Raw genomic sequence first — 26,837 nt, 5'->3', positions numbered from 1 at the left:
TATTAAGGGGGCTAGCAGCGCTGTGCTAACTGGAGTGTAGCAGTTTGCACACGTACAGCGCGGTATTCATGTACAAACAGCGCCCCCTGTTTCCCTTTTAAGGACTGTAGTTACTACTGCACACAAGCATGATAGCTCAGTGCACTACCTGCAGCAGGGAGTGCTTTAGCGTGGGTCTCTTACGCCTTCCACACTGGGAGTGCTTCAGCGCAAAGGGTAGGGGAGGCCCTGTCCTTGTATGACAGGAGTTTAGTGCTAGCTACAGTGCATAGCTGGTTGCTAGCTGTATGGGAACTAGCCCAATTCCCTTTTGCACCATAACACCACGTTAGGCGGTTCTGAAAGAGGCCAGTTCAGTCGATGCATCACAGCTAGAAGCGAGGGATTGACGAGACAGTCCCGCCAATGCAGCGCCGCTTGGCAGGCTTCCCTTCGTTCTATAACAAAGGGCGCCTAGCTTAATCTAATGGCTTGGTATCTTAGCTTGTGAAGTATCATAGCCTCATGGTGTACTAGCTCTACTGTTCTGGTGCTGCTGCCAGAACTTATGGTTATAGCATACCCTTCACCCAGGGTTAGCACATTTTGGCGTCCCATCCCCAGGCTTATGCCTCACATGGGCTCGCCTTAAAGAGGGGCAGTATCTTCCCATGCATATATGTGGCAGCACATATACTACATTACTACATATACTACATTATAGGCTGGTCTTAAAACCTTTCACCAGTTTTCTGTGCTTACTTTAGAAGGTATGCATATGTGCATCTATTTATTTCTCATGTGTTCCCTTCGGCAGCACATACAGGAAGAGGTTAGTAACGTGGCATTGCTGCCTCACAGCACTGAGGTGGTCTTTTTGATTCCCACTTCGAAAAATGGGTTAATCTGGCGCTAAAATGGCTCACCTGCTAAGGCGAGTACACCTGTAACAGAAGGGTCCCAGGATTGAAACCAGTCTGGGACAGCACGCAGCTAACATACCCTGCCCCTGCGCAGTAGCAGAGTGACGGCCACACGCGGTACATGAGCAGTTCCCCTGCGTGGGGGTAAGCCACGTGTATGGTATGTATATGTGTGTGTGTATATATATATATATGTAATATGTATATTGTATTTTATACTAGCCCTGCAGTAGAACATATACATGCTGGAGTGAATTTTGTCCTTGGGCTCAGTTCCTTCCATGGCTTTAATTTTTGCTCATGTTCTAATTTTACAATATTATTGTCACCTACTAAATTTGTATGTAGGTATGCATATGCATATGTGGATATCGCTTCTTATCCTTACCATAAGAGCAGGGGTAGGATCTGTTGTTATCAGTTTTATGTCTGATACCTTGCATATTGATAGAAGGCTGCGATTGGAGGCTGGACTCCTGATGCGGTAGATGGTACAATAACTCCGCTTAACACGATCTCTCCCGGGGGATTGGGTTGTGTGTATATACATGTATATGTGTAGGAGGCCTATACTTCTACAAGCATTAGGTTACCTATAATACCACGCATGGGAAGCCGCCAGGGATTACCAGAAGCTGTAGGCTATATCCATACATATTATATGGTGGCTCTATAATCTAAAGTCATGTGCTGCAGCTTACATAGTGATAGTCACAATTCCCTAAGGCATTGCTTCTAGTATGGACCCTAGCCATGTCACATGTATATAAGGATATATACTTATATAGCTCGGTTCATGTTAGTCTATATCTATGGCGCCCCGTTTCGGGGGACCTATTATCATTACAGTGATGCACTTGGTAGCAAACTGGTAAGACGCCCATTCCTTGTATGTATATTTCCTAATAATTGGGAAACAAAAACCTGTTTTCTGTTTAACCCTACTGGGGTTATCACTACTGCTATCTCCCTTCTTTGCTTGGGATAACTAACGAGTTCTATGTCTAAGTACAGGTACCCTTCTCAGTATCGATTCCGATACTCCATATTATTGTCGTATATCTCAATAGAATGAGTCTAAAGGGCCCTTAGGTACAATTCATATCTTGAAGGCCTAGGGCCACCTACCGATTTAGGCAGGGACAGACCTGGGTTATATTAGATTGGTGGGCATAATACACATTGTAAATATTTATGTAAGGATACTTAAACTAGCAGACCGTTTTTGGGGTATAAGTATAATCTTCAGATACACGTCTCTAATGGAACAGGCTCAGGTATAGAGTCCTGTTTTACGACCTTCTTGTCTCCACTAACATTCTGCTAGTTTCCACAGTATTTTCTACTGCACATCTCCAGACTGAAGTACGTGCTGTAGGGCATTGGTCTTAGCCCACTGAAGCTACTCTCTATTCCTAATGTGGCGGGTTGCTTTGCGATACAACAGGTCAGTGACATTCTACATTTCGGGCCAGAGGGCTTCTGGTCGCTCACAGGTGAGAGCTTACCCACTAATGCCTCGGTAGAGGCTCCTATTTCATGTAAACTGACATACATAGAGTTCTTCTCCCTTACTGCCTCCTAGCAGCCATCCGCTCTTTTAATCAGTTGGCTCTACACTTTAGAATTTTCCTGGAGTGTGGGTGCATAGTTACAACATTGAGAACCAATTCTACTAGAATCTGTTGGCGTTATGGACCAAAGCACATCTCTGGGCTACTGCACATCTTTACATAGAAGTGTGACAGTCACTATGTTCCACTCAGGGGGCCTGGTGGGTTTCCTGTTCAGTAGCTGTTGATATTTTTATCATACTGACAGGTACCTGACTGGTATCTTCCTGGTTGTTTTCATGCTATGTTCAGGCCAGCAGTTACTACTACCTATGCACTTCCATCATGTTGGAAGTTGTCCGTTGTTTTCTCTTTAGCGTCAGGGTTTCAGTTGCTGGTTTATTCCTGTTCTCAGAAGGGGTTGTACTGCGGTCTGACCCTCTGGAAGGTATTGTAATCTCAATCTTCTCGAAGCCGCCTCGGCCTCATGCCCAGGGTGATCTCCACTCGTTGGAGATTTCTATGGTCTCATCCTTCCGCTGGTTCACAACTTTGTAGTAGTTGGACTTTCGGAAGGGTTCAGGGCGACTGTGCGGCCTTGACTTTTACCTTATACTTTTTGTGAGGAGTCTGTGGACTCTCTGTTTTTGTAGATTGGTATCGTTATACTTCTATCTATATGAGTTATGTCCAGCAGTGCTGGTATTCTGCTATCTGCAAAATGTGGCAGCTTCCTGTTTCCGAATCTGGTACGGTTTCCTCGAGGTTTCTTCTCGGGTTACTGCCCTTCTCCTATGGATTCGGGTAGGAGTTCTCTGCTCCCAACAGTCTGGCTTGGTCTGTTTTCAGCTGAGTTTACAGTGTTCTGATGCTTCTCATCTGAGGGTGTTTTCTCGCTAGCCGCTTATTCCATTCGATTACTGTACGTTGTGGTATTCTGTGTCTGTTCCGCACGGAGTTCTGGTTGTCTCCTGGCTCACGACACTTGATTCTCAGCTCTTGCCTTCCGTTGAACCTCCGGTTCTATGCGGTCCCTGTTCGGTTGCCTGAAGGGTCGGCATGTTCTCCGCGCTTCCCACCCGGGAGGTTGGCTTTGGGACGTCCCCACTGTCTTGAACTCCAGTGTCCCCTAGTGGATGAAGGAGAAAACAGGATTTTGGTACTTACCGATAAATCCCTTTCTCCGATTCCACAGGGGACACTGGACGCCCGCCCGGCGCGGCGTACCTGCCTGTTGTGGGTCTTTATATAGTTGTGTGGCTGCATGTGTTCCCTGCAGTGGTTTCCTCTGTTCTCCTTCAGTCGGTATTGTTCCGTTCTGTGGTCTTCTCCTTCTCCTCGTTTTCCTGTTGTCCTCCGTCTCCTCTCGGGCTCAGTTCTTAAACTGGGGCTGATGGGGCATAGAGGGGGAGGAGCCAGTCACACTTCTAGATTATTTAAAGTGCCAGGCTCTACTCTACCACCGTCTATACCCCACTGTCTTGAACTCCAGTGTCCCCTGTGGAATCGGAGAAAGGGATTTATCGGTAAGTACCAAAATCCTGTTTTTTCAAACACAGGGCCTGATTCAGCAGCATATGCAATTGCAATTAACGTACGCAGATTAAGCGATTGTTAACCACTGCGCATGCACCACACTGTACGAGCGCTGCGATGACAGACGCACTGAGGAATCCATCGCAGAGAGTGACAGGCTGTGAGCGTTTGGGGGTGGTGACGGGAGAGTGGTTCGAAAAATGCAGATGTGCCTGTCCGTTTGAACGCCATTTCTTGGGCGTGCATAAATTAGCCTCTGCGATTGCATACACAACTTCAGTATTCACTACGAGCAACGAGACTTGCAGTTTCAGCGGCTGGTCAGACCTGGTGTAAATGTTGCATGATGGGCTTCGATGGTACCGATGTATACGCAGGAGTGCAAGGTAGTATGGATGTGCGAAAGCGGCAGTGGGCGTCTCTTTCCCGGCTGAGCCATGGCAGGCATTTCGCAGCTGCATTCCGTGCAAATTTGCAGCTGCTTGTGCGTAGCGATCCTTATGGAATCCGGCCCACAGCCTATAAAATGTAAAGCTGGGTACACATCAGACGATGCGTACCCAGCCCGACGACGTGGGCTACGGGACCCGGCATGCAGCAAGTGCATACACCCTTGCTGATGCCGGGTCCGACTGGGGGAGGGATGCACAATGTTGCATTGTTCAGCATGGCATCGTTAGCGACATGACCTGCACATATCATGAGTTCACACTAGATGATGTACCCGTTTTATTGCTCCAATAACTATGGACGACATCGTCTAGCGTGTACCCAGCTTTAGTTAGAAGCTGATTGGTTAGTACTTTATCTCTCTACAAGCTTTGATAAATACCCCTATTATTGCACTAGCAGCCCTTGTCTGTCTATATATGGGAAAAACGTCACTCCAAGTTTCAAAGCAACACCAGTGTGTTTATTAAATCGTATAGAAACATAAATCGGCAACGTTTTGGGCACTTTACTGCTCTTCCTCAAGGTCAAGTAAGTTGCCTAAAATATTACTGATTTATATTGTTGAATGCTTTAATCAGTTAACTGGTGCGGTCGTATGTGTGATGACTGCAACCAGTAGTGCTTAGGCTGACCTGGTCTTTACACATACAACCCGCTGCTTTTTCCCAGCTGTAGAAAGGAGATCCGTTCTGCTCAAGTCAGTCGGGCAGGGTCTGCGTGCGATCATGCAGAACCCGTTCTGCACATTCGCAGAACTGGTCCTGCGCATGCGCAGATTCTCGATAATTGGGATTCTGCATACAGCATTGCACATATGTGGAGTGCTGAATTAGGGCCAGTATACGCCAGATATTCTTTGTCAATTTAGATTGAAAATGGGGCATACGTTCAGACAATATGTTGCTTAGAAGAAAGGCATGATGACCAATGTATCTACATCCTTGTGATTTGATCTTGCTATGTTTAGACAATTTGGCTGTTATGTTTTCTATGTGCTCCTTCCTCCCAGAGAGAATTCTGTTGTAGCAGCTTAATGCTCTCAGACTGTAATCACACTTGATTAGAAACTTCCTGCTATTTCGCATTTGATCAGTGGAAGGGCCTGATTAGTTGCTCATTTGACATTGTTTTGTTTTTCATTTTTCTTTTTTTTTTATCTAGTTTTGTTTCTTACAAATAGATCTTCTGGGCATTTTAATATTCAATCAATGTAATTATTATGGGCACACCTTCTATAATTATGACATTGGTCTGTTCCTTGAAGGACTCCAATGATTTCTCACAGTATCAACTAAAAGGACTGCTGAAAAAAAACAACTTGAACAGGTGCCTTAATAATGTGCGGAAGGAGATGACACAGCAGTACACGGGGGAGGTCACAGCTCAGTTTGAGACAGAAGGAGGATTTATGAAAGACGTTGAATCTCGCCGTCTGGTTTCAGAGGACACATCCCATTATATCCTAATTAAAGGTATAACTACACATGGCAGCACTATGTTTATGAATCATGCCAGCTGTATAATATCATGATATGCGATGTATTGGGACATTTTGTTTCTTATTAGTGCGCACGTCTACATTCAAGGTTACTACCACCACTACCTTTTACCCACATAACCTACTCGGCCTTGCATATCCATCAAGTGTCAAATACGTAATAAACTATTATGGAGAAGTGTAAATGTTTCATTAAACCATAGTGATTCTTTCTTTTATAGGAATTCAGTCGAAGACTGAGGATAAAAAAGAAGAGCTCTCTGAACAAGCCATGCCCTCAAGTTCTAGTGATGTATCACTAAAAACCTACCTTGATTTAAAGCTGGCATCTGCACATAAGTCTAAGAAGGTAAAAGATAGTGTCCCAGATGCAGCACCACCCTCCCCAAGAACACTTTTTGCTATACAGGAAGCAATGGAGGAGAACAGCTCGGATGATGAGACTCCTAATAACAGGCTAACACACTGCTCCCAGTTACCCTCGGAGTCTCTTGATGCAGTGGATGGTAATGTGTCACCTAGAACCCTGCATGCAATTCAACGGGCTCTTGCTGAAGATGAAGTAGGAATGAGCAAGAAAAGGTCAGTTGATCGAAGTGATGAGTTAAAGAAAGAGCAACCAAAAGCCAAGGTGCTGATTATCAGTAGCTCAGATGAGGAGGATCATGTTTTGGCCAATGAGCATGGGCTAAGTACTGCCCCCATTGTGTCTCTAGCCAGCATTGAAATCTCTCCCAGTCCCACCCATGGTAGGGCAATTGCTCAGAATGAGGAGTTATTCACTAGAAGTTCCGACCCTGTTGCAAAGATTGAACCACTTCACAAGTCCGATGCGTCAAAAGTAGGTGGTGTGGATTTGCATGTTGTTAAGAGAAATCTTTTCCTTTCAGAAGATATGTCTGTTAAGTCAGACAGTTGTGCTGCTGCAACATCTTCCCTAATGCCTTCACTTGCCTTGGATAGCAACACATCTGATGCACCCAAAAATGTAGATATGACCATTCTGAATTATGCTGAAACAGAGATCCCTGGTCTTGAATCCTGTAAAAATCCTCATGCTGAATTGGCTCCCAGAAATACTGAAACCATTCTTCAGTCTTCAACATCTGTGGGTATACGGAGTGACACCCCATCTGAGGCTTCTGAACGAGCGTCGCCATTCATGAACATTGTGTCCGTTGTACATGCAGACCACAGGTCACCGGCTCAGCTAGTGCAGGAGCAAGAGATTATTGATCCCAAAGAGAAGAATCCCAACAGTCAACAACCGTCTTCCAGTAATGTCCCAGAGATCACTTACGTTCCTATGACTCCAGAAAGTATATCTGTTAGTGAAGCAGAATCCGGCAGAGATAAAGAAATGGATTCAGACTCAGATGGTAAATAATCTTTCTTGCACAACTTACAATGTTTCTTTATATAGAATAGTTTCTAGAATAATCTCAAATGTGTATATAGATTTTTCAGGGGATGTAGTCAGGATCTCGGCGGTGTAATGTGGCTGCCACTATACAATTAAATGATGATAAAAATAATTGCAAGTGCCACTCCCTCCCTCATTGCAGGAGCTCTATGGATGTTAATTTGTTTAAAGTACGTAACCTTTTCAGAGGCTCTATTCCTCCAAAACGTAGGGCACTGTTTTTGTTTATTAGTTATATTTGTTTTGTTTTTATTTTTAAATTTTCCTCAGGTAGTTTCATTGAAGTAGCGAGTGATTTAGATGATGGTAATTCACAACCAGTACAAGTGATGGGATCTCCCAAGGATACAGTACTAAGACCAAATCGTGCAGATTTTGCTCCTGCTGACGTTGCATTCAGCTCTAACACACTTTTAGAAAGCTCTTTCCAACAAGATGACTATCCAGATCCCCAGGATACCATACTGCAGCAGGGCGAGGAACCGGGAGAAGCGGAAACTACAGCCAGTGAATGGCAAGATATAAGTGTGGTAATCAAGCTAACTAGTCTGATCATATTAGTAGTGGGGATGTGTATATTAAAGGCGAAAGTGTAAACTGGGAAGTGTGAAAAAAAATTTATTGCATGAAAATTGATCTCCATTATATTGCCTACAGTATTGCTGTGAGATAGAAGTGTGCGCCCGAGAGCAGCTGTCTGTAATTTTGTTTTTCTTTCTGTAAAAGGTGTGCAGTCAGAATTTCACCTAAGAACAGTTTACCCTTTCTAAACCATAATACATTAACGCCAATCTTTTACCCAGTGCAAAACCCCTGATTTCTAAATGGATAAATAAGTAAAATGTCTAACTCTTATCTCTGTTCTAACATAAAAAAAGCTGCCTGCAACATATGTAATGTTTATTAATCATTATTGATTCTCTTATATTATTGTAACGATCACACAATATTGCGCTTTGTTCTTACTGCCGATAATAGCCGTCCATGGTTATCCTTGTTACATAGTCCAATAACAATTCATACAGTCCTTGCGAACATCCAAACATTTATGATAGATATGCTACGTTCTGCTCAATTTCAGAAATTAAATATGGACATTAAAACCTACTAAGCTTGTGAGCAGGGCCCTCTTACACGTTGTCTGTTATTTGTCTATCTGTTTTCCCCCAGTCTTATTTTCTTACTGTGTTTTTTTCCCACTTGTACTGTGAAGTATGCTGGGGCTGTACAAAGATTAATAGATGACAATAATTGGTTTCTGACACAGAATGTTTTCTGGTATTGTGTTCGCACAGGAAGAACTTGAGTCTCTAGAGAACAATCTGTTTGTTCAGCAGACCTCACTCCAGGCACAGAGGCAGCAGCAGGAACGCATTGCTGCAACGGTTACAGGACAGATGTGCATCGAAAGCCAGGTTAGTTCTCTCAGCCATTTTTTAACTATCATTGAGTACATGTAGGAACCATTACCAGGTAGAGAATGGCTTTATGTAAATGTTCAACATGTTCTTCATATGGTAGTGTATATACTGTAATTGGATAATTGACAAAGGGTTTTTCCCGCAACTGTAAGGTTTTTTCCTATTCAATTGCCAAATGGATAATCTTTATAGGAATTACCATGGCTAGTTTCTCGCAGCTCCAGAGCAGATCTAAAAAAAGTAAATCCCTATTGTTAAAAAGGTCAAGGACCCCTTCAAAACCTGTTGGACACCCTCCCTAATGACAATTAGGCAATTGGAAGTTTTCATTTAGCCCAATTGGCTGAATAATTACATGTCATTATTGGTTGTTAAAACCACTAATGGCCTCAAATTACCTGAAATTAATATTTGATAATTTTTACTCCCCAAATTTAATGAAAGCATGTATTTAAATGAGAAATAATTTCTTCATTATCAGTTTTTGTTTTTTTTTTTAATTGGCCTAAAATTACCCCAAAATCGTTTTGGAATAAAACAAAAAAAAGTGTAAAATTTTTTTACTTAAAAAAAACAAATCAGCCATTTAATGCATTTTTATAAAATAATATATTTTTTTTTTGGGACAGTAATAACCATTATTACTGTTACCCAATATATTTTTTATTTGTTTAGGTTCCGACTTATTTTTCTTTTCTTTTGGATACAGCGGGTATTGGGAGGGATTAAGTATGATTTACCGGGTTCAAATCCTAACAGCGGCAGCCCAACAAGGATGAAAATCCCGATCGTCCCAAGGTAAGTATTAACTAACCTATTATACCTCCTAACCCTCCCTTAATGGTGCCTAACCCTAACCCCCCTCCCCCCCCTTCCCCTAGCCTAAACCTAACCTCCCAGGGGGTGCCTAAACCTAAGCCCCCCGGGAACCCTAAACCTAACACCCCCCCACCCCCCCTGCGGCTGCCCGTCACCCGCTTAGCTTTGATCGGTAGGCCGGGTGTCGGTCTCCCGGTGTAGGGAAAATGACGGGTGTCTGGATTTCAACGCCTGTCATTTAACCCTTGCCGGGATTATACAGTTGGGAAGTCGGCGGTCGGGATTCCGTCCATCGGCTTTCCGACTTTCCCATTGGGAGTGTGCATAGCTGCGGTAGTAGAAAATTAGTCGTGATGCCCACATAAATGTTTGCAGGGAAAACTTCGCCTACAATTTGATATGCCCCTAACTCTTGCTTGATTGATCTGCATATTACTCCTGTGTTGGCATTGGCTAGTGGTAAAGCAATAGGCAATTACAGTTCTCATATACATATTGCTGACAAAACTGTTGGGAAATTGTCAGGTCCATGTGGTGTATTTACAGGCTCTGATATAGTCTGCAGCCAACAACATTGTTCAATCTGTCATATGCTTTATTTTTGACTCAACTTTAAATTGTACTGTGTATTAGAAACATGTATGAATACTGGGACCTGTAGTTCCTCAGCAGCTGGAGAACCAATGGTTGTCTGCATTACACACTAAGCTACCCAGTGCATTATACTACATAATACATTACTCTGTATTCTGTCAAACGGCTGCTCATTGCTGCACTGTCCATTCTTTATCTCCTACGACCACGTGCAGCTTTCAGTAATGCCCAGTTCTGAGCAGCAGTTCACATGCGAAGACATAAATATCCTGCACAACACTATAATTTATAGTCCTATTAATAGTACATCAGAACTCGCCCTATAGTTTGTCTGCATAGCCCATGTTATTCCCTGGTCACATAACTGGTTTGTCTTCCGATTCAATCTTGACAGCTGTGTAAATCTTGTGCTATCTTTCTTTATGGTTCCTTTTATCTAGGAACTTTTGCGCCTCTTTGGCATTCCTTTCATCGTGGCCCCTATGGAGGCAGAAGCTCAATGTGCTATTTTGGACCTAACAGACCAAACATCAGGGACTATCACAGATGACAGTGACATCTGGCTCTTTGGTGCACGACATGTTTACAAGAACTTCTTCTCTCAAAACAAATATGTGGAGTATTACCAGTTTTCAGATATCCAGAATCAGCTGGGTAAGTCATGTTGAAGTTTTTGATATAATAAACTGTACACAATTATTTATTTATGGAGCACAGTGAATGATTAAAAATAACAATATGTACAATTCTAGGCACAGGTAATAATGATCATGTTACTAGGTTGACATTCAAATACATACAAAAGAAATGGTAGTTGCTCAGATCAGCTTAATTGCATAGCACAGGTGCTTGTAAAGGGCGGGGTTTACTCTGAACACAGAAAAAAAAGAAAGAGATTTGCCCCCCAGCACACTGCAGCAAAAACAATACTTAAATCCTACATGATAATAGCGATTCAGAGGTATTAGTTACATACATTTGCAAATATATGAATAAGTGCCAGGCCAATCGTCAAGGCTCCTCTATACTGGCGTCCCTAGCATTAAGGGGTTCACGTCCGAGAAGCAAGGCACCCCAAAAAAATTCCAACCAAGGGCCATCCCCAGGGCATCACACGAAAAAGGTGATAGTGAAGTATAAAGGAGCCTTGACGATTGGCCTGGCGCTTATTCATATATTTGCAAATGTATGTAACTAATACCTCTGAATCGCTATTATCATGTAGGATTTAAGTATTGTTTTTGCTGCAGTGTGCTGGGGGGCAAATCTCTTTTTTTTTCTGCATTCAAATACATAACAATTTAACCTTCCATAACTCATATCTGTGTGTAAGTGGGAAAGCTGGTATACTTGTCTGTACCAGTATAAAAGCTTCCGCCTAATGCTTTTTATAGTGTTAGAAAATTCCTATAGAGACTTCTAATATCTTTTATTTAACAGTAGGAAATGAATATACCAGGTCAAAAATACTACATAAAATATAACTTTATTTCTTTTATGCTTTGCTGCTGCACTTCAACTGAGCAGCACGTCAGACAGGTGCATATGGGCAAATGTTTTTGTTGAGATGCTGCAGTAAAGCCTAAAGAAATGGAAAGCTTTGATCTGTTGTAGATTGATGGAATCTGTAGGATCTTACAATTGTGTGACATCAGAACCGCATTACTAGTTCATAACAACATCATTCAGCAGTTGCTCACTTCAAGCAGACGTGTGTGTGTGTGTGTGTGTGTGTGTGTGTAATTACATTTTCTCAGTATGAATACATTGCATGTGTTTGTTTGCCTCTTCTAGCAGATGATGGGTGCTTATTGCCTTAATTTGTATTATCTGACCCTTGGTATAACGCACAAAAATTAAAATGCATGCCATTGGCCTATCCATGTCCTTTTTCTGTGAAATTTGCTCCCAGTTACTGGCTTAGGTCAGTTAATACACCTTTTAACCGTACAAAAACCACAATAGGATTAAACTTTCTCTCTGTAAATACATTAGGGTACCACCCACTAAAAAGTTCAAAGTCTAGTAAGGCATGAATAGTCTTATTTTAGGAAATGTATTTTTTTTTTAAAAATACATACAAATATTTGACTAATGAAAGCACTTTTTATGTTATATTAAATACTTCAGCCTAGATGGGGCTATATAGGAATACTATGACTTTAGGAAGTAGAACATTTATGCCTTCTTGATTTTCATTTGTCTGTGAGATGTTTGTTCCCTAGTGACATCATTGTGCTGTTTTACATGTGTAGCCTCTTGGCTCATAATGAGGCTTAGTTAGTAGGGCATAGATATCATTTAACCAGTGTTAAATCTTGTTAAGACTAACAGCTGTTACACAAAGCTTTACTCTTGTACCTGTTGTAATCCTGAATAATGACCTGCTATCAGTCTGACACCAGCATTGCTTGTGATTAGTTTAAATAGCATTATTTCAACTTGGTTAATTTTAGCAATTCTTAATGTTTGGTGGCCGTGTAGAATGAAGTTAGTCTCCACCCCTCCCCTTTTTATATATTTAGCAGGTCAGCCATTGTTGTAATATTTCTTTGAAACACTATATTAAGTGCACTCGGAAGTATCTGATGTATGTAGTGAATGTAATGATAAACTTTGCCTATGTGGTGAATGCATTCCAGTGGCTTAAAGGAGAGCATACTGCCCCGATTGATTTCTTCATACTTACAGATCCCATAGTCTGGAATATTTATTTTATTAGATTAGGAATTTCATTTGTGAGTCCGTTATTAATTTTCAATGTATCCCCCCCCCCCCCCCCTCCCAAAAAACAGCCAAATTAATATAACCGTGATCAATAAAGTAATAAACATTTAATTTAAATATCATTCATTGGGCAATGCTTAGTTAAACCTCCTCAGTCAGCTCCTATTTTGGGAGACCTTTCAGATAATTTTGAACACTAATATAGAGCAGTATTTTCAGTGTGCTTGCTGAGTTAGGTTAGTTGGGAGGAGTGTTAAACAGTATATTTGAGGACTTTGCCAATTGGTCCATCCGGATTTAAATATCTGAAAAAATTACGTGTATTGCAAACCCCTGAAGAAACTACACTGAAAGAGTAGAGAAATGCGTCACAGGCCTGTGTGCAGACAATATTGCATTAGATTGCGCTCTATATGGTAGCAGCAATTCTTATTTATTCAGTTCGAGGCTCCTAACTGGACATTTTTGTACGCTCATCTATCATTGATCTCGCTGAAGGAAGAGAGCCACGACTACTGCTGTAGTTGCGCAAAGAATTGTTCATAAATCATTAGGTATAGAGTGGATGTGCTGTAAATATTCAGGGATAGTTGTATAAAATATTCTTGTGATGGGACTTTCTGTGGCAGTGCTAATTTGATTGCATAATGCACCACTTAGGAAAAGTGGCATTATATTTCCCATTATCCTATTATCTTCTCCCAGAGCTCTTCTGTCTCATGTAGGTGAGGTAATCCTCTCACAATATAATATTTCTCTATCATCCTATCTGGATGGACACTTGATAATGATGGGGTGTAGAGGGCTCTGTTCCAGGAGCAGGCACAAGTCGAAACAAACTTGTTGTGGGATGCCTCCTCCCTCGCTACATCTCATAGGGCTAAGCACCTCAACTTGCTTTTTTTTGTACCCACATTTCTTCTTCAGGGTCCGTAGGGGGTCCACAGGGGATACCATGGGGAAAAGTGGTTGGGGTGATCCAGGCACCAGCAGATAAGCTTTCAGTTCCCAGGATACCTCGGGTCCTCCTCCACATATACCCCACCCCTGGCCACAGGCATTCAGTCTGATTTTTGTTTGGTGCAGCAGGATTCCGATGCACCTGTATAACAGGGGAACTGCTCAGGCAGCCACAAGCTGTTAATTTTATTTTATTTATTTTTACTTCAGAGCGTGCAGCGCTAGGCGTCCTAAAGGATGCCTGTGCTGCTGCTCCACCTACCTTGCTGGCGCCGCAACACCAGTAACTGAACTGGTGATTTCGGCGGCACCAGCGGAGCAGGTAAGGTGATTCCCAGCTCATGGGGAACCGCCTGGCAGTCCGTGCCTCAGGCAGTTGGAGACCTGCCGGAGGTTGCTGTAGTGGGGCAACTGGTGCGTACGCTCCCCCACTAGACCACCAGGGCATGTGAGTCTAGCGCCAGGGACAGTGGCGACGGCCATGTATAAGGCCAGCACACCCGGAGGGGGGGGGGGGGGGTTAATACAGCATAGGGAAGGGAGGTAATTTTCCTCTAGAGAAAGTTATAATAAAACAATTTCTTTCACTATTGTAAAGTACTTTTAACAATCTGATCACGCAGCACTAAAGAAATACAATTAATATGCATTTTTTTATGCTGAACACACTTCTATGTTTCTAGCAGGACAAAAAAGTGGAGTCGTTGGTTTTTTTATGTCTTATTTCTTTACACGTAGTGAATATATTTCCTATGTAAAACATCCTAGTGTCAGCAATGCCTACAGTAAAAATGCTGCATTAGCCTTAGCACTGACAAGGTAAGACCAATATTTTCTCTGTTATACACACAGTCATTAAAGTTCTACATCTCTGCACTGGTGTGAGACATATGGGGGGGTGGGGGGGGTGACTTATTTACTGAAATAAACAGTACAGCTGCCATTGCTCTGTGTCCAGGCAAGTGAAAGAGGTAATATTAACCCAGTTGCTATTGGCTGTCAGTCATTTCAAAGGATGGATATCTGGGTGTCCAGCCACAGGCACCAGCTATTATTGTCTTGATGATGCTGATCTCTTAATAAAGGTTTAACTATTAATATACTATATTACCTTTCTTGTTGTACAGTAGTTCAATACTGTAGTCCTTTTACCATTCTTCACAGTGCGATATAGCATGTTCTCTACAATCTGCAAATCAAGAAGTTTTATGTATGAGGAGGCAAAATGTCTTTACCATATACACCATATGGACAAAAGTATTTGGCCACACCTGTTAATTATTGAATTGAGGTGTTTCAATCAAACCCGTTGCCACAGGTGTATAAAATCAAGCACCTAGCCATGCATCTCCATTTGTAAACATTTGTGATACAAAATTGGTCGTGAAGAGCGTGGTACTATGATAGGATGCCACCTTTGCAATAAGACGGTTTGTGAAATGTCATCCCTGCTGGATGAACTGTAATGATATTATTAGAAAGTGGAAGTGTTTAAGAACAACAGCAACTCTGCCTCGAAGCGAAAGACAACTTAAAATCACAGAGCGGGGTCAATGACTGCTAAGATACATGGTGCGTAAAAGTCGCAAATGCTCTCTGCTGATTCCATAGCTGAAGAGTTCCGAACTTCCACTGGCATTAATGTAAGCACAAAAACTGTGCGGCGGGAGCTTAATGGAATGGGCTTTCATGGCGAGCAGCTGCATGCAAGCCTCACATCACCAAGTCCAATGCCAAGCGTCGGATGGAGTTGTGTAAAACACACAGACACTGGACTGTGGAGCAGTGGAAACGTTTTCTGTGGAGTGACGAATCACGCTTCTCTGTTTGGCAGTCAGATGGACGAGTCTGGGTTTGGCGGATGCCTGGAGAATGTTACCTACCAGACTGCATTGTGCCAACTGTGAAGTTTGGTGGAGCAGGGATAATGCTATGGGGCTGTTTTGGGTTTGGGCTAGGCCCCTTATTTCCAGTGAAGGGCAATCTTAATGTTTCAGCATACCAAGACATTTTGGACAATGCTATTCTTCCAACTTTGTGGTAACAGTTTGGGGATGCCATTTTCTATTACAACATGACACTGCCCCAGTGCACAAAGCGAGGACTATAAAGACATGGGTTGATGTGGAAAAACTTGACTGGCCTACACAGAGCCCTGACCTCAACCCCATCGAGCACTTTTGGGATGAACTGTAACGGAGATTGCAAGCCAGGCCTTCTCGTCCAACATCAATGCCTGACCTCATAAATTCTCTACAGAATGAATGGGCACAAATTCCCACAGAAATACTCCAAAAACTTGTGGAAAGCCTTACAAGAAGAGTGGAAGCTGTTGTAGCTGCAAAAGGGAGACCAACTCTATATTAAAGTATACAGTCAGGTGCATAAATATTGGGACATTGATAGAATTTTTTTATATTTTGGCCTCTATTCACCACCACAATGGTTTTCAAATGAAACAAACAAGATGTGCTTTAACTGCAGACTTTCAGATTTAATTTGAGGGTAATTACATCCAAATCAGGTGAACGATGTAGGAATTACAACAGTTTCTATATGTGCCTCCCACTTTTTAAGGGGCCAGAAGTAATGGGACTATCAACTAAAAAGCTATTTCATGGACAGGTGTGGGCTATTCCCTCGTTATTTCATTATCAATTAAGCAGGTAAAAGGTCTGGAGTTGATTCTAGGTGTGACATTTGCATTTGGAATCAGTTGCTGTCGATTCTCAATATGAGATCCAAAGAGCTGTCACTATCAGTGAAGCAAGCCATCATTAGGCTGAAAAATCAAAACAAACCCATCAGAGAGATAGGAAAAACATTAGGTGTTGCCAAATCAACTGTTTGGAACATTCTTAAAAAGAAAGAACGTACGGAGAGCTCAGCAACACCAAAAGACCCAGAAGACCACGGAAAACAACTGTGGTGGATGACAGAAGAATTATTTCCCTGGTGAAAAAAACCCCTTCACAACAGTTGGCCAAATCAAGAACACTCTCCAGGAGGTAGGTGTATATGTGTCAAAGTCAACAATCAAGAGAAGACATCACAAGAGTGAATATAGAAGGTTCACCACAAGATGTAAACCATTGGTGAGTCACAAAAACAGGAAGACCAGATTAGAGTTTGCCAAATAACATCTAAAAAAGCCATTACAGTTCTGGAACAACATCCTATGGACAGATGAGACAAAGATCAACTTGTACCTGAGTGATGGGAAGAGAAGAGTATGGAGAAGGAAAGGAACTGCTCATGATCCAAAACATACCACCTCATCAGTGAAGCATGGTGGTGGTAGTGTCATGGCGTGGGCATGTATGGCTGCCAATGGAACTTGTTCCCTTGTATTTATTGATGATGTGACTGCTGACAAAACCAGCAAAATGAATTCTGAAGTGTTTCGGGCAATATTATATGGTCATATTCAGTCAAATGCTTCAGAACTCATTGGACGGCGCTTCACAGTGCAGATGGACAATGACCCGAAGCATACTGCAAAAGCAACCAAAGAGTTTTTTAAGGCTAAAAAGTGAAATGTTATGCAATGGCCAAGTCAATCCCCTGACCTGAATCCGATTGAGCATGCATTTCACTTGATGAAGACAAAACTGAAGGGAAAATGCCCCAAGAACAAGCAGGAACTGAAGACATTTGCAGTAGAGGCCTGGCAGAGCATCACCAGGGATGAAACCCAGCGTATGGTGATGTCTATGCGTTCCAGACTTCAGGCTGTAATTGCCTGCAAAGGATTTGCAACAAAGTATTAAAAAGTGAAAGTTAGATTTATGATTGTTTAGTTTGTCCCATTACTTTTGGCCCCTTAAAAAGTGGGAGGCACATATAGAAACAGTAGTAATTCCTACACCGTTTACCTGATTTGGATGTAATTACCCTCAAATAAAATCTGAAAGTCTGCAGTTCAAGCACATCTTGTTTGTTTCATTTCAAAGCCATTGTGGTGGTGAATGGAGGCCAAAATATAAAAATTCTATTAATGTCCCAATATTTATGCACCTGACTGTATGTATTTGAATGCAATGTCATTACAGTCCTTGTTGGGGTAATGGGCAGGCGTCAATGAATACTTCTGTCCATATAGTGTATTTTTCCTTCATCCACCAGGGGACACTGGAGCTATACTGGCAGACATCTGTCCCGGGTACCTCCTTTCCTATCAGTTTGACTCTAAACCCTAGAAATTTTGTTCTATATTCAATACTTCCTTGTATATGAAAGATGAGCCAGAGTGAAGCATTGACTCTTCTTCGCACTGGCCTAATGTACATAACATACTACATTTGTTACTTTGTTTGTTGGTATCCTGCTGGTTCTCTATCCTTCTATGTTGGTTAGTCTGTGTCTGCCAATCCTTTAGTGCGCTTATGTCTCCTTGGGAAGTTATATCTGCATTGCCTTATGAGGTACATAGATGTTCATAGTTTCACTTGCCCAATTTTCCACACATTGAGGACAGGTTGACATGGAGCTGCATCTGTCGGCCTACTACATGGAGGCATCAGGAGGGACCCGCCACTGCTATCCTAGATTGGGTGTCCAAGTCCCTGGCAGTAGCTCAGGGAGGGACACACCACAGCTTAATACAGAAGCTGTGTCCGTGCTTGCCCACGCCTAGCCGAAGACCTGCTCGCCAGCAGGTGTAAGTATCTTTCCCCGGCTAGCAGGGAAATTAAGTTCTCTTCCCCACCTCCCTGCTTGCAATGCTGTGCTCCCTATATATGAGGGGTGACAGCGCTGCTTATTATATAGGGAACCTATGGCACTGTGGTTTCTGTAATGTCTGACGCCAGGGAATGACTGGGCACAGTTACCGCGCTGTGACGGTGGACACGGATTCCCTAGCATCAGCACAGCGCAGTTAGCTTAATTTTACCGCTGCTGTAGCTCAGAACGAGCGGGCCGTGCTGGAGATGGCAGTGGCCGTGTCATTAGTGTGCGGGTAATCTTACTGTAATTTCTGCTGCATAAGCACATTTAGTAGCGCTAGCAGACTGGAGAATATACTCTGATGGGGTTCAAGTCAGAGACTTGTACCCTGCCATTAACGGTTTTACCTGGCATCGGGGCTGGGGGCAGGGCTTAGCGGCTCCCGCTCCTCCCTTCGTATGGTCCAGAAGGAGGCTGAGCCAAACTAATAGGAAAGGAGGTACCCTATTGGGACAGATGTCTGACAGTATAGCTCCAGTGTCCCCTGTGGAATCGGAGAAAGGGATTTTACTGGTAAGTACAAAATATCTAACAATTAAAAATGACTTTATAGTAATGAGTACCAGAAAATACATACACTTTTCTGAAATTGCTCGGTTACAGAATTTGTATCTTATTAGATATGTGCAATATAGCAAATGTATACTTCTGCAATAATGTCATACTATGAACACAAGGAATTGTTATTCTCCTTTGTAACATGCAGTAAATAGTGGTTTATTACTAAATAAAATCTTGTTGTGTCTTAATTAACATATGCAGGCCTAAATCGCGCTAAACTGATTAATTTAGCCTACCTGATGGGGAGTGACTATACTGACGGAGTACCCTCGGTTGGCTTTGTGTCCGCCATGGAGATATTAAATGAATTCCCTGGGCATGGTTTAGAACCTCTATTGAAGTTCAAGTAAGTATTTTCCATTAAATATTTATTAAACTGGCCAATACATAAAAAAAATTAAGTTTTCCAGTGGATAGGGGAATTGTAAATTGATTGAAATCATTGTTGAATATTCTGCTGCATATCTATGGAAATGAAAGTATATTAAATGGGTTGTTGACTTTTGGATAACTTTACCAATTGACTTTTATTTACCTTAATATATAACCGTTTCTGTCATAAGTGATGGGGAGGGGGCAGGTTATACATATGTGGGGTTATTCCAGTTTTCATTCCATGCATTAGCTGGAACCTTGCAGCTAGCTATATTCTTTCCTATAAATCCTCAACATGTGAGTTTAATTGTACGCTTTCAACAAGCGTTTTTAAAACCTTTTAAACACACCTTTACACTAGTAGTTCAAACCGTTTTAACTTTGGGAAAATACAATAGGAATGATCATTAAACACATGCTAAATGATTTTTCCCGGTAGCCTTTGAGGACTGGCATCAAAGCATGGGCAAAGTAGTTTTCTTTTTGGCTATTAACAACTATTGTGTTTTTTTAGCTCTCATAACTACGTGAACAGTTGGGTGATAGAAAGATTAACTGTGTTTGTCTTTGTTTTTTGTTTAGTTTTGTACTCCATTTGATTTTGTATATATGCTAGTTTTTGTATTGTAAAATACTTACCAGTTTAATGCACATAAGTGAATAGTACTCTGGAGTCCATGAAAGGAAATATACAAATTACTAAGGCTTGTTACACTGCAAACAAAAACCTAAAATGTTTGTTAAATACATTTCTAAAATATATTCATATTATCTACAAGATGACTCAGAGAATTCTAGTTGCTGACTAGTGGTAATAGTGTATTTTTCCTCCTTCTGGTGAATCATTCTGAATAATTAGGTAACATTATATTGACACTTATGTAGTAGTGATTGATGTTGGTTTGGAGATGAGAATGTGAAGGGCACCTAGGGTACAGCTATGACACACTTGAGACACCGCACCTATTTTTGGTGGTAGAATCTTGTATAGGTTATGAACCAGAAATGTTGATGCTACTATGAAATGTAGTCTTTATCAGGTTACAGTTCCAGGCTTTTGCTGCTTCATAATCAAGGTTATACTGTACAAGGGTCCCCAATAGGGATTAATTCAAGGGACAATGTGGTTTTAATATATATGAGAAACCCAAAGAAAATAGTTTTCTAATAAAATAAATTTCCCTTTCTTCCTATCTGGGGTACCATGGGTTTGCTCGCGGTAACTAGGAGCTGGCACATAATTAGACTAGTATAATTTTAAGTGTAGATCCTCCCCTCTGCAATCCGTGGTCTCCAGTGTATTTAAGTGCCCATGGAAACTGGGCTATCTTTTAATAGGGCTGCAGCAGCCCTGTACTTTTAGATTAGTTTTTCATTTTACCTGTAAACTTTATGCTGTGATGTGGGCTACCCCTGCTGCACGCTGCATACATCAGGAGATCCGGAAGCTCTGGCGTAAGCTTTGCCAACAGATTGCAGCGCTGCTCCTGGACTCTGTTCACTCCCTGGTTTTCTCCTACTCTGTTCTCCAATGTAAAGACTGCCTGGAACGGCACACGGCCAGCACCGTTACTGTTTTAGAAGGTAACGTGGCCGTGCAGACCTACGATGACAGCTGCCATCCTGTTTTTTTCCTCACAACTCCCCTTCTCTTAGGAGGAGGACCCGGTATCGGGCAGCCTGGCAACACACTAAACTATAGAGTTCCCCTGGAGGGGAAGTTGTGACTGGTAGCAGAAAGATGATTGGCTGACTGTGTGCCTGCCTTTTTTCCTGCAATGGAGCAGTCCAGCTTGCTGACCAGCTTCCAGTTTGAAGGGCGTCATTCCTCAGAGTTCCTGTGGCAGCCTGCCTCTGGGGTCACTGCTCCAGATCCTAGCTCCTATCCTCTGCAGCTCCTGTCTGTTGATCTCTCTCTGGATGGCTAAGTACAACAGTACCTTATTGTGCAATTTGTTTTAAAGGATATCTGCATTCCAGCTGTTTTTTTTTTTATTTTTTTATTTCATGACTGTTTTGTTAGCTATCTGTATTTTTCTTCCACCACTATAATCTATTTACTGTGAGTTGTATTACGTTTGCTAGCTTTACTGTGTCAACTACTGTGTATTCTGCAATCCAGCTGGCTCCTGGTTATTAAGTCCACTAAGTCTAAGGGGGGTGCAGTGGCCACATTTTTTACTTGTGCCCAATTTAACATCAAATTGCCCAGGCTTTGGGCAGGTCCGTTGTTAACTTGGTGGCTTACCAACGGGAGGAACAAGCTAAGGCATCTCCTACACCTGCTGTTTCTGGTGCATGTGCAGGGCTTCCAAGGGGTAGTGGGGTCTTTCACTGCCCCTGTTGGGGAGCTTGTTTGGGTTCGTTTCATGGAGCATTTGGCTTCTGGGTTCGTAAAGGTCTCTTCATACTTTGGGAGATTCTTTGAGGAACTTTTGTTTTCCGAACTTACAAAAACATCATCACTACCTCCAGATTCCTTAGTAGGAAAAGGAGGATCAGATTACTCGCCTCTTCAGGATAGTTTGGAACTTTCATTTGTTCAAGAGATTGAACATCTTATTACGGTGGTCCGCAAGTGTTTGGACGTGTATTCTCCAGCCAAGACTGTGGGACCTTTTTAAGAATAAGAAAAAGAGCGATTACTTTTTCATCCTCTTCAGATCTTTCAAAATTACTTGAGGAGACTTGGAAAGCCTTGGATAATGTATTCACCGTGCCACAAAACTTTCCTCATGTGGATTACATGCTGAAGTGTGAGCAGTCTCCTAAGGTGGATGTTCCAGTGGCGCATTTAGCCCAGACCACCATTCTTCTGGTCCCGGGTCGGCGTCCTTTAAGGACCCAGGCGCATTCGTGTCCATGCGTCCCATGAATGCTTCAGCATCAGTGGCTATAGTATTAGTCACACCAGCTTCTCACTGGTTTCATACCAATCCTACTAGGGACTATCTGCTGGATTTAGCAGAAAAACTCAGAGGCTCTGCGGAGTACGTTTTGTGAAGCGATGTAGGATGCGGTTTCCAGCGTCACTGCAACAGGTATTTCTGAAAGACAGGCTTTGTAGTTCTGTTTCTAGCTGGCAAACTTAGAGTCCAAACATTCTCTTGAAGTGTTTTCGTTTCAGGGTGGCCATTGCTACTCTTCTTACAGGCGGAGTAATTGTTCTGGTTCCAGAGGATCAGCAAACGAGGGAGGTTTTACTCAAATGTATTTCTTGTCTAGAAGCCAGACGGGTTATTCTGACCCATTCTCTCTTAACATCATTCTGTGGATGGATTGTTTCCAGATGGATCCTTGAGGTTGGTAATTCTAATTCTCAACTATTCTAATTCTCCATAAACATCAAGACTCATACCTCAACATCCTCATCTGGGAGGGGCACCAGGCACTTCTCAGATTCGCTATGGAGAAAACCTGCTATCCATTTTGGGCCCTGCCATTTGGTCACAGCTATGGGAGTTTTTACAATTGTGTTATCACGTCCATCTTGCACAAGGAAGGTATAACGATTGTACCCTTCTTTGACAATCTCCTTTTCAACGCGGACTCTGTGGTGACTTTTTAACAAAAAAGTAATGTCACAGTGCAGCTGTTGTAGGGGCATGGGTAGATCCTGAACTTGAACTGCTATAAGGTACACTGTCAGTGCTTGCTGTTTCTAGGCATGATCTTCAATACTAGCATTCAGCGGGATTCCATCTGCTGGGAAGATCTGTTCCCTATAGGCATTGGTCCAGAGAATCCTGGGCTTTGAACATCTCTTCTTTTGCATGCGATTGCTGGGGAAGATAGGAACAAAGAGAAAATTACATTTTTGTACTTACTGTTAAATCCTTTTCTCTGATTTCATCTGGGGGACACTGTGTTCCCACCCTTTTATGTTCAGCTTTTTGATTTGTTGGTTCTTGCTGGTTCGTAAAGTACACTTTGTTTTTCAACTATGGTTTAGGGCTACTTTTAAAGTTGTACTGAAGACCACGAATTGCACGGGGGGCGACTACACTCTTAAAGTTATACTAGTCTAAGTTCCAGTTCCTAAAGTCCCCTCGAGCAACCCATGGTCCAGTGTCCCCCAGTTGGAATCGGAGAAAATGATTTAACAGCAAATACAAATATCCCGTTTTATTTCACTTCATGGTGTTGTTGTTCACAGAACATTGGCCCTGATTCAGAGCCGGACGCTATTAGCGCTCGCTCGTTCAGAAAAAGGGGGTGGCTATTCAAATGAACCGTTCGCTCTTTGCGGTCTGTTGCCACCTCTGTCTGAACGAGCGAACAAAACATGCGGTCGTTTTTTTTATAAAAACGCCCCCTGGTCGCTCGCATCATACGCCATGTCCGCTATTTATTAGATTAATCGAGTACATCGAACAGCGTATGAACTGCTCGCTATTCTTGTGGCTGGTTTTTCCTACCACTATATTGCGATCAGTTCTGACTATAAAACAACCAAGTGACGTGGTCAATGACGCTGCTGTATTAATTAAGCACTCCCATAAAACGCCCGTTTTGACCTTTAAGCACGCCTGCGTTCTGAATTCCAGTCCCTGTTTTCAAGCACCTTCCCCTGTTACCCACATACGCCTCCTCCTGTCACTCAAAGTAGCAGGCATTCGCTATATAGCGAACAAACTATTTTCGTCCGCACTGACTGGTTCGCGCATGCGTATTACAAACCGTACGCATGCGCAGATGGGCGAACATCGCTCGGAACGAGCGTACGGCCACTTACGAGCGGCTCTGAATGAGGTCCATAGTCTGCGCTACCACCAAATAATGACCCACCGCAGTATCAAAACCCCATGGTATATCAATTAAGTAGGTACAAGCTATAATATATAAGTGCTGTATAGGAGCTGAACCAAATTTTAAAAGTTAACAAATAATGAAAGAAAAATAAATTTATTATAACCTGCTTAAAAAAAACCACTTATCACATAAAAAAATAGCAATAAACAAATAATAATACATTATCAATCAAATAATAACAATTTGGAAACAATGTTGCAGATATACAGATGTTATCACTGATCTCAAAATACCGTTCATAAATTGATGACAGGTGTGAATCCTTTGGAATTATTCAGGAGATTTATACTCAGAATATATGCAGTCACCACAGTGAGTCCGGCAAAAAGAAAAATGTGCAGGTGACCCTTCCCAAGTAAAAAAGTTATTCATACAATGCGGTCATCGGCTCACTTCACTCAATGTATTTGTCATTCACATTAAGGGCCGTATTCAACTATCCGCGAAAAGTCCCGTACTTTTCGCATGGTGTACTTTTCGCCGACATCTATGGTTTTCAATGCGAAAAAGGGTCGTGCGCGTCCCAGCTTATCCCCATATTCAATTAGAAAACAGGACCCGGCGAAACTGTAATATGCGAAAAGTCCTGTCAGATATTGGGAAATCAGCCTGACACCCCCCAAAAGATGCACTGACATTGGGGTTCACTCTAGTTACCCCCCGAATAGGCCCGCTGAAGGTATTTGGGGTAATTAAATGGTCTCAATAGCTGCTATTTAGCGTCTTTGCAGAAGTGGTGAAGACTAGCATCTAGCAGGTTTTTTTTTTTTAAGAAAATAAGTAGCCCCAGCAAATTTGGGGTACCTGAAAATGGGTGCAAGCATATTATGAAGTTGCTAAAGTGAAGTTTTAAAAATCCACCTGCTGCAAGCACCTGCAAACTTAAAAACACCTGGGGCATACTTGGGGACCCCCTTGGAGTCGATTTCGCTAGTTTTTAAGTTTGTCCCCAAAACTTTTAGCCTGTGGGGCAAGTTCATAGCACTGGCCCATATGCAATGGCTCATCCTTACATAAAGATTGCGAGATCTCGTGCGTAGACCGACCGGCACAATTCAAAAATGATTGTCCAAATCAATTACTCACATAGGGATGTTAGTCTCAGTACATACACTTACATAAATAAAACATACTAAGAGGAAAATAAAATGGTGGATATTTCTCAGAAAAAGAGACAATATAGGTTCCCATTTGAAAATTAAATGAAACCTAATCCCTTTAGCACTTACTGAAGAGGTTATGGTGTCCTTTCAGTATTTAACAAACAGCTGTAAATTTAGCGTATTAATGTACCGCTTGCTCCATCTATACATGGCAATAGTGATGCGGTCCCCATAGCAGGCATTGAGGACCCAGCAACTGCTGTGCCCCTGGCAGGGGAGAGTGTAATGCACATGTGACCGTCACACATAACGCAACTGACTGACCGTCACACATATCATAACAGCCCATCAGTGTCAGTCAAGTATGTGTGTGTGGGGGGGGCTGGAGGGCAGAAGTCTATAATCCAGGGGTGTGTATGTGTGTGTGTAGGGGGGGGGGGATGGTGGAGGGCAGCAGTCTACAGTCCAAGTGTGTATGAGGGGTCTTGAGGGCAGCAGTCTGCTATCCAGGGGTGTGTGTGGTGAGGGATATCTGCAGTCCAAGTGTGTGTGTGTGGGGGGTGGAGGGCAGCAGTCTGCAGTCCAGGTGTGTGTGTGGTGAATGGAGAGCAGCAGTCTGCAATCCAGGGGTCTGTGTGGGGGCTGGAGGGCAGCAGTCTGCAGTACAGGTGTGTGTGTGTGTGTGTGTGTGTGGTCTGCAGTCCATGTGTGTGTGATGGGAGAGGGGTCTGGCAGCAGTCCAAGCATCAGTGGGGGGGATGCCTGCAGTCCAAGCGTGTTCGGGGTGTAGGGTAGTAGTCTGTAGCACAAGTGTGGGGGAGTGGGAGGAGAGGGCTTTGTGTGTGTTGGGTAGCTGTCTGCAGTCCAAGTGAGTGTAGACCTGCCAGGCAGTTTACAGGTCCTTGTATATACCCCCATTAGGTGGCACTCACTGCAAAGCAGAAACACAAGCAGCAAGGTGATCTATATATCTCACATGCAGAACCCCCATCCCCTTCCTCCTCACAAATTTTGCGTTTGCCCCTTTAGTGTTGAGAGGACTCACTTCAGCACATGCCATCGGTCGGTGCCTTGCTGTGGCCAGGTGTTGGTTCAGCTTTGGGCCCCGCCCTCCCACGGGGCTCTGAGTTAATGGGGATAACCCTGGGTCAGGGGTGGATTGGGATGGAAAACCAGCCTGGGAAATTTCTGGAAGCAGCCCTAACGGGGGTGGGTCTGTTGAGGGGGCAGGGTCTGGGAGGATACTCCCTCCTCTTAGGGTCTGGAGGGACTTTTGCAAGCCACTGAGGAAAGCAGGGTCGGTAACATAAATCTTGATGAATGATACTCTCTTTGGGCATCTCTTCACCCCATTCCCCCAGGCCCAGTGTGC

At 42.8% G+C, this 26,837-nt stretch overlaps 1 protein-coding gene across 2 annotated transcripts in view; it reads left to right on the top strand.

Moving 5' to 3' along the window:
- The window catches only part of ERCC5 (ERCC excision repair 5, endonuclease), a 61,059-nt gene that overhangs the window by 28,302 nt on the left and 5,920 nt on the right, over positions 1-26,837 (top strand). For both annotated transcript variants that reach the window (XM_088458218.1, XM_088458225.1), the window contains exons 8-13: positions 5,709-5,916; positions 6,164-7,321; positions 7,636-7,895; positions 8,661-8,780; positions 10,640-10,853; positions 19,377-19,521. In XM_088458218.1, coding sequence (XP_088314344.1) covers positions 5,709-5,916; positions 6,164-7,321; positions 7,636-7,895; positions 8,661-8,780; positions 10,640-10,853; positions 19,377-19,521 — 2,105 coding nt within the window. The remainder of the gene's footprint in view (positions 1-5,708; positions 5,917-6,163; positions 7,322-7,635; positions 7,896-8,660; positions 8,781-10,639; positions 10,854-19,376; positions 19,522-26,837) is intronic.

Source organism: Taudactylus pleione, unplaced genomic scaffold, assembly GCF_031769625.1.
Source record: "Taudactylus pleione unplaced genomic scaffold, aTauple2 ptg000041l, whole genome shotgun sequence".
Taxonomy (NCBI): Eukaryota; Metazoa; Chordata; class Amphibia; order Anura; family Myobatrachidae; genus Taudactylus; species Taudactylus pleione.
The sequence above is the reverse complement of the archived record's forward strand: the minus strand, read 5'-3'. Positions and strand labels throughout refer to the sequence as shown.